At 44.7% G+C, this 8,992-nt stretch overlaps 1 protein-coding gene across 1 annotated transcript; it reads right to left on the bottom strand.

The window, feature by feature from the left end:
- Positions 1-5,670: 5,670 nt before the first annotated feature.
- Positions 5,671-7,704, bottom strand: Rap2b (RAP2B, member of RAS oncogene family). Its single transcript, XM_027933779.2, has one exon. The coding sequence runs from the start codon at positions 7,702-7,704 to the stop codon at positions 7,153-7,155; it is 552 nt and encodes a 183-aa protein (XP_027789580.1). The 3' UTR covers positions 5,671-7,152.
- Positions 7,705-8,992: the final 1,288 nt, after the last annotated feature.

Here is an 8,992-nt window from a genome sequence, read left to right as displayed (position 1 = left end):
ATGATCCTATAGCAATCAGATTTTTCAAAAAATCAATTAAGGACCCTTCCTTGAACTCTTTTGCTACTTCTACAATTTGGAATTAGTCACTAGAAATCATTTTACAAACCACAGGAGATTAATAATCACAACTCCACCCTTCAATTCACACATTTTTGTTGCACTATTTTTACCTCTTACAACTTGGTACCCAACATCTCTTTCTCTGAGCTGGTTGTCTTCTTCCAACAAGCTCTAAAATCATGAGAGGAGCTTTTATATAAAATATTATTAGCTTAGCAGACTTGAAATGTCGGCTTCGTTCTTTGGCACATTCATTTTTATAAGATTATCTCTTTCCAAAAAAATACCCTGCCCTGAGTCTTCTTTACATGAAGAACCCCAAAAGACTATGCTTATATTATTTCTTTCCTGGAAAATAGAACCTAAGTTGTTCTCTCCTGTTTGTTTTCTCATTAAAAAAAAAAAAAAAGTGAATAAATTTCAAACTTTTCCCCCTTTTCCCTTTGACTTGAACAGATTATGTTCAACTTTAGAGAAACTCAAAAAGGAAAGTGGAAATGATGCACAAATACATGAAACCACAGTAGTTTTATCACACAGTACCACATACAACAAAACAATTGTTTCTGAATCTTCATGGGATCCAATTTTATTTACAACATCCTCATGCCTTTCTGAGGATAGGTCCAGTTTTCAAAAAAATTATCTACTTTATTGCCTGCCAGACAGACCTACAGCATTATAACTGATACCAGTACTAATGCATGCTATTCTCATAGCCACTAGGGAAAGAAGCATAAGATTGTTGCTCTTGGAACATTAAAGTTAAACATTAGTCTTTGCCCACAGGTAATAGTATGTGCTCAATAAATGTTTGTGGAATAAAAAAGGAATCCATTTCAGCCAGTTGACTACAAATAAATGAACCATACATTTTTCAAAGCTCTAACAAACTTAGCCTCACATAACCCTGCAAGAAAATTTATTTCAAAGAGTAAGTATTGTCAACTGAGCAAGAAACAACACAAAGAGATATTCCCTCCAAGTTATAAAACCCATGGACACTCAGGATTCCCTAAGCAACAAGGCCATTTTGCTTTTCCCATCTATCCATTCCGGACATCTATTTCTGCTTCTCAGAAATTAAGACTTACTGATTAAGACTTTAGAACTCCTCATCCATTATTCTTTCACTCTCTTAAGATAGTTGAGTTCTAATGAATAAACTATTAAATAATTCAGATTGTCTTAGAAATGGTAATCAGGATGCTGTTAAAATATATTATTCCAAAACCAATATCACCTTGAAATGTGAACAGTTTAATAAAATCAAGTAGTAGTAATCCAAAGTAATGGCAGTAGAAATCAACATAAAAGTCAAGATAAAAATAGACTAACACTGCTAGACTTTCACTACACTAGCACTAGCTGATGATAGAGCTCTCTAACACTTCACAAGGCTCAAACTGTCAGCCATAAATGTTTTAAAGTAAAATGTAGCCTCGGAATAACATATACCAATTTCTTTTTAACAGATGGCAAACTAGACTTTAAAAAAAAAAAAACCACAAAAATTTTATTTTATGTGTAGTTGAAATGGAAGACATAGTTCCAAAGACTATCATGACAAACCTAGCATCAATAGAGAAGACAAAAACCTACCATTCTCTAGTCATGGTGCAGCTTCTATTGAGTAGTTTCAGACTCTTTAAATATTCCATATTCCCTTCATTCTGCAAATAGTTACTAAGCAAAGACAGTGAGCCCAAGACTGCCGTGCTACAGAAAGGAGAACAATCAACAAGAAGGTGAACAAGAAATATTTTTGCCAGAAACATTTATTAACATCATCATTATTAGGGTAAAAGCAAGCAAATACCCCAAGTCCAGAAAATACTAAAGATGTAAAGGAGTTCTGAGTAAGGTCCCTTCTTCACACCCAAACATGAACAACAGCTTTTACTCTTTCAGCTTGTCAACTCCACCCAGCTCTGAAATCTGAGAAGAGCAACTCCATTATTTATAAGATCTCAACACACTATTTTTTCCCCCCTTTTTGGTGCTGGGGATCAAACCCAGAGCCTCATGAAAGCTACACATGGGCTCTACCACTGAGCTATATCCTCAGGCCTCAGCCCACAATTTCTTAAGTAAGCCCTGACACTACCTTTAATTCCCAGACCTTTACCCTGGAGTCCTGGGAACTTCCTTGGGTGTTAAGATGCATAATGAGACAAGACACAGCCCCAGTTGGGTAGAATGCATTTTCCAGACTGGGTAACAACGGAACTGAGACTGAATTAATTAACTAGCACCTGGACCTTTGAGAAGACACACATACACACAGTGATACTACAACCTGAAAATTAAAATTCTCTAACAATTTATTTTTAGAATCCTTGCTAGGAAGCAGGAAAAATTAAAATGCTTGCCTTTTTTATTTCAAGGGAAAAAGAAGACAAATATTTTATTATTTCCTTTATTATTTATTTATTCATTTAATTTATTTACTTATTTTGCAGTGCTGGGGATGGAACCCAGGGCTTCAAGTACTGAACTATATACCTGCAGCCCTGAGAAGACAAATTAGCTTAAAGCAGTTTGCCAAAGACTCTCTTTTCAAAAACATGGAGGTGGGTGGGGATAAGAGGGCGGTTGATTGCAACCATTGATTCTAATCATTGAAGCTATGTCCCTGATCAGTTTTTTGTTTAGAGTCAACCAAATTAACATTAAAACCACAGCCAAGTTGCTCAGAGAAGGTGACAATGATCAAAAGCCCCCGTCTGCAATGTGTCTGCCCTGTCCTACTCACAGGACAATCTGACAATCCAAGTGTGAATGGTGGGTGTCTTCTGGAGCAGTGGATTTCTATGGAGGTTTTCTACAACTGGTAGAAAGCAGGCTACAAGAGTGCCCAGGTCTTCCATCTATGTCTCTATACAAGAGGCTCTCAGGAGAGTACCCTTCTGGAGTTTGGACTAGGTCATTTGTTCTCAAAGTATGGTCCCTGGACCAACAACATCACAATCACCTGGAAACTTGTTAGAAATTAAAATGACAAGAGTCCTAACCCAAATCCACTGAATTAAACAAAAAACTGGAAGAGGGGTCCAACAATGTTTTAACCTTCAATTCATTTTGGTTTATGGTCCTTTGAGAACCTCTGGTAAATCTCTATAGCCTTTTCAAGCCACCAAAATCCTACTGTGAGTAGATCAACACTCATCTAGAACTAGGGTTCCATCTGATTAAACTCATCTAATCATGCCTACCATCAATAAAACCAGCTACATTTTCATAAATTTATGTTAGCCAGCTTTTCCCGATTAAGCAGACAATGTGAAAAAATATCTGATGTCATTTTAACTAAAAGTGGTGATCTCCAGATAAAATCTTGGTTCCCTTCACATTTACAATGTAGAAACTCATTCTAGCTGTCATGCAAAACAAATCTATGTTTCTATGACAGTTAAGGTGCAGGAACTGGCATCTCTTTCCCAAGACCCAGCTGCCACATTCGGCTTCTCTTTGCCATCCCTTCCCACCCAGAACTCACTTAAGAGTGCCACCAGGAAACCTCAACAGATGGGGCGTTTTAGGGTTCCCACCCACAGGAAATATTAACTAACCAGAAGGCATGAAGTCTCACACACAGAGAACTCTAACATCATACAGATCTGGTTCCAAAATCTGGTTCAATGAAGTCCATGTCAGCAGCTAACATGGAAAACAGGACCCAAAATCCACAGCACTCAAAGCTGAAGGTGTTAAGATTACACAGATACTTCAACTTTCCTGAGGTGGTCACAAAGGAGGAGAAAAATAATCCTTTGAAATGACATAAAACTGGGATGGCTGTCAGAGGCCAAAAAAGAAAGCTGTTAAAAAACAGCAGGGGTCAAGTTTAATAGCCAGCCAGGCTCCTCAAGAAGCCTCCTTTCCCAAACTCCTCCCTTCCTCCCTCCCTCCCTCCCTGCTCTACTTCCTTCACACTCCAAGTCAGCCTGACTTTGTCATTCAAACAAACGCTCTTATCTCTTCACACCACAATACCAGAAGCGGTTCCTCCTAGCCAAATAAACATTGTAAAAACGTTTTTTTTAAGAAAAAAGTAAAAATGTCCCTAAATTTCTCTCAATTTTGTCCAGAAAATAACAGAGAAAACCAAAACAGCACAGAACTATTTTTCCTGCTCCAGTACACATAAAATTGCTTTGAGAACTCAAAAAGCATTTATTTTACAGTATTCAGTAAAAACATGTTAAACTCTTCTGCTCTGCCACCCTAGACCTATACAGAATTTAGTCATGCAAGTGACTAAACCCTGCGGGAAGGTGATTAATGCACCCAGCAATCTATTCCATTTCCAATTTCCCATTTTCAAATATTTCCTGTCAGGATTATATAATTTCTTAAATTATATACCTACTAGCTTTTTTGTCAAAGGCTTTCCAATTAATAATAAAAATTAAGAATGATAGAATCATCAAATACCTTGTTTTTTTACAAATCCTTCAGAGTACTTGTCACATCTTCAGAATTTTCAACACTTTGGATTGAATTAAGTAACCAAATTTACTCAAATGCAAGAACGAATCCTTGCAATACATCAATTTGGACAGTTTCTCTCAGTTTCTACAATTGCTTTCTAATTGTGTTTGATTATCAACCTAAGTGGGATCAGTGGGGAAAAAGGGGGGGGGGGGGGGCAGGCCTATGTATCACAATCAAAATAAATAATTCCTCTGCCACAAAGGAATACTGAAATGCCTCCCAGGCAAACCAACAACAAAAAAAACAAAACCACATATTTTAAGGCAAGATATGTTAATATAGCTTTAAAGAAACCTATAGCCTCTAATTTCTTTTGGCTTTGTTAGGGGAATAAATCCCTTTTGTTTGAAGACTCACCACACTTCAACTATACTTAAAACCTAAGATGTATCAAGTATTCTAAAATACATAGACACTTTCTTTTATTCTGTAGAGGCTATTTTACAGATTAAAGACCTCCTTAAGAAAAATAAAAATAAAAAATAAAAAAGCTTACACTGCCTCCTACTGTCAGAAGGAAGAATTTATGAGGTCAAATATGGTCCACACACAGCACAGTGCAATAAGATCAAGGGAACAGATCTGTTTCCAAATGAAACTGTTGAAATACTGTCTATGACAGGTTCAGATACAGTGCAAAACACACCACATGGCATGATGTCAGCATGAGAAATCATCCCCAAACGGGCTTTAAACTTGATGCACAACATAAACACAACAGGATGAAGGACCCAAAGTGCCACCCTACTTGGCTGAGGGTGAAGTTCCCAGCTCTAAGTCAGCATTAGCAGTTGGTGCCCCTCCCACCCCCCACCCCCCACACCACTACCCAGAGCAAGCCAATGGCTCCATCTCAGAATACAACCAAGATGCCTCCTCATCTTTTAGTCAGCAGGTATGGCCAGGGCTTCCTAGGCCTGAGGACTTTCTCCACATTTAAGAAGTTGGAAGGAATGTCACACCCAACTTGTCACAGAGATACATCTGTTATCTTCAAAATTTGACAGCTCTGCTTCCTGCCCCTGCCTACCTCAGCCATGATACTGCATTATCACTGATGCTGTACATCACAGAATATGAAACACAGAAACACAAACAATACTTTTGGGCTTGTTTCTTTAAAAATGGCATTTTGTATTAAAAGTCTTAAAATGAAGAGACAATGATTAAACGAGTGGAATTAAAATTACAATTAGAACTTGATACATCATAACAGTGAAATCTTGCTCTTGCTTCTGAAGGTACACCCTATAACAGAAAATCAAAACATTTAAAAAATAATATGTAAGGGGAGCTAAATACCTGAAAATTGAACAAAATGAAGCAAAAAAAAAGGGGGGGGGGGACAACCCATTACAAGACATAGACATTACATTTTAAAGGCTGAAAATAATAAATTCACCGAACAACAGGCCCTTTTGTCCTGGCTCCTTCAGGAAGATTACTGAAAGGAAACTGGTAAGTGGTTTGGGGAATAGCAGATTCTGGTACTGGTGGGAAATTCACCGGTTGGCAGCGGCTGAACAGCTGAGTTTTGAAGGCACTCTGCAGACACAGGGGTGCTGGGGGCCCTGAATCACATTTACAAAGTCTTTGTATTATATTTTTAAAAGCTAGTCATTAAAATCTGTTGCTGCCAACCAAAAGAATTTTTTTTTTTTTTAAAAAAAGCTAAACTTAAAACACACACACACACACCATAGTACACACAAAAATGTGCAGGATCTGTAACATTTTTTTTTCACAGCTGATAAAAAAAAATACTACCATTCTCCCAAGGCTCCCCTTTGATACAGTAGGTAAACAAAATAGATTTTTTTTTTCCACAAATATCAGCAGACACTTTCTGGCACCCCACACTGTATTGGCATCAGTGTTAACAGTCCCAGTTCAGATGTGCAATACTTCAGATTGGATACAATGTAACAAGAATCCAACTTTGCATAGACATCCTCAGAATCACAACCAGTCACGAGGGGTTGCCCTTCCAAGCTGGCAGGAAAGGAACCCGATCTAAATTTCCAGCTACTCCTGGAAAACAAGGAAAAAACAAGAGTTTCTTCCTCTCCTTCTGCTCCTTCATATGGGTTTCCCGGACTGGACTGGACTTCCATGTATTTAAAACTCGGAACTAGAAAAGAGTCATTAACAAAAGAGAGAGAGGGACAGAGGGAGAGAAAGAGAGAGAGAAGACCCCCCCTTCCACCTTCTTCCCCTCCACTTCCTCCACCTCCCCACCCCCATTTATTTCCAGGCTGAAACTTTTGCTTGCCGGGTGTCGGGCTGCCAATACAGCACCCTAACGGCCACTTAAACGGGGGAATATGCGTCAACCGAAATCAATGAGAAACGTACATGCTGCAAAGAGCCACATTTCCACCAGGGTCTCGGATGGTCAGGACGGGGCACCCCTCGGACACGGGGCGAAGGCAAGGGATGCGGGCCCCGGAAGCCAGCCGGGCTCCCGGGACACCCCGGCCAATGCAAAGTCGTCTCCAATCTCAAAGCAAGAAAGGAAATCACATTTAGAGAGTCGGATGCGTTTGGCTTTTGTGCGCAGAGCGAGGCCGGCGCCCGGCGGCCGCGGGCGCCTCAGAGGATCACGCAGGCCGAGCAGCAGCCCTCGTCGCCGTTGGGCTGAGCCGCGTAGTTCATCTGCCGCACGATCTCGGCGAAGAGCTCATCCACCGAGGCTTTGTTTTTGGCCGATGTCTCCATGAACGGGCAGCTCCACTCCTCGGCCAGGGCCTTGCCCTCACCGTAAGAGACCTCGCGTTCTCCCTCCAGGTCCACCTTGTTGCCCACCAGGATCATGGGCACGCGCTCGTACCGCTTCACGCGGATGATCTGGTCCCGCATGGGCTTGATGTCCTGGAAGCTCTGCTGGTTCACCAGGCTGTAGACTAGGATGAAGCCCTGGCCGTTCTTGATGTACAGGTCCCGCATGGACGCGAACTGCTCGGTGCCCGCCGTGTCCAGGATCTCCAGCACCGACGGCGACGAGTCCACTTCGATCTCCTTGCGGTAGAAGTCCTCGATGGTCGGGTCGTACTTCTCGATGAAGGAGCCCGTCACGAACTGCACGGTGAGCGCGGACTTGCCCACGCCGCCCGAGCCCAGCACCACCACTTTGTACTCTCTCATGGCTCCGTCGGCGCTCGCACCACGCCTGCCGCGGCCCCGTCGGGGCTGCGCGCCGCTGAAGGCTGGGCTTGGCGACTAGACTTCTCCCCTTCCTCAGCTCCACAGCAAAAACCCACGCGAGCGCGGCCCGGAGCGTAGGGTGTGGAGATCGCGGGCCGGCTCCGGGCCGACCTGAGGCTGCGGCGGCGCGTCCCTGGGGCGCGGGTCCGGGGCCCCGCTGCAGTCCGCGGCGGCGGCGGCGGACCGGAGGACAATGCCAGCAGCTGAGCGAGGCGACGGCTGGAGTTCCTCACCGCGGCAGCCCAGGAGGGCGGGGAGGCGGCGGCACCGGGCTGCAGAGGCGGCTGCTAATTGCGCGTCGGACCGGGACACGTAGGGCATGAGTCCCCGCGGAACGTGCGCCCACCGCCGAGGCCCATCGCGCTCTCTCCTGCAGCCTCCGTGGGGCGAGGGCTTCCTACTCGCCGCGCGCAGCCCGGCCCTCCCCGCGCGGGCGAGCATGCCCAGTGCGCCGCCGGTCGCCCGCCCGACTTCCGCGCCCGGTTTTCTGCTGGGTCGGGCGGAGGCGGGGTTAGAGGCGGGGCTCTGGATTTGAGTCTCGGGAAGCGGATTCGGGAGCCAAGCGAGTCCAGGAACTAGATAAGTGTGTGCGCTGCGGGAGAAAGGTGTATCTACGTGTGTAAGAGGAGCTGGGAAAGCTCGGACCGGAGGATGGAGGTCGCCTTCTTTTGTGGCTCTGGGGTTGTGCAGAGGGCGGCGGCCCTGCGAGAAGCGTGGAGCGCGGCGGGCCGGATCTGGGATGGGGTGGTTCTTGCTCTGGACTGCCCGTTATCAAAAATCCGAAGATGCTACTCCCAGAGCCCCAGGCCATTGTATGTCTCGGGCAACGGAAGGCAGCGGCGGTAGTGGACGATCCCTACTGCCATTGCGCAATGCTTTCTCAACTGTTCGCAGGAGGAGCGCTCCCCCGCGAAGCCGGCCCTCAATTCCTGCACTGCAGCCCTCCAACAAAGAAAACAGGAGGAATCGGGCCGGAGACTCAGTCCTGACTCAGGATGGGGCAGCCGGTGGCGCCCGGAGCTCCCTTCGGGCAGGGATGGGGCGGGCCCGAGTCCCACCCTCAATCGGTGGGTCCCACCCACCTACCCACACTGCAGTGGCCAAAACCCGGAAAAACGGGCCCCATCCCAATCCCGAAGCCTGGCGGCACCCGCAGTTTAGGGCATGCTCAGTCGGCAGAGCTGGTCCTTGGGCTTGGAAGTAGGAAGCTTTTGCACCGCACGCCCAC

This window comes from Marmota flaviventris, chromosome 8 (genome assembly GCF_047511675.1).
Source record: "Marmota flaviventris isolate mMarFla1 chromosome 8, mMarFla1.hap1, whole genome shotgun sequence".
In the NCBI taxonomy this organism is placed as follows: domain Eukaryota; kingdom Metazoa; phylum Chordata; class Mammalia; order Rodentia; family Sciuridae; genus Marmota; species Marmota flaviventris.
This window is presented reverse-complemented; position numbering and strand designations above follow the sequence as displayed.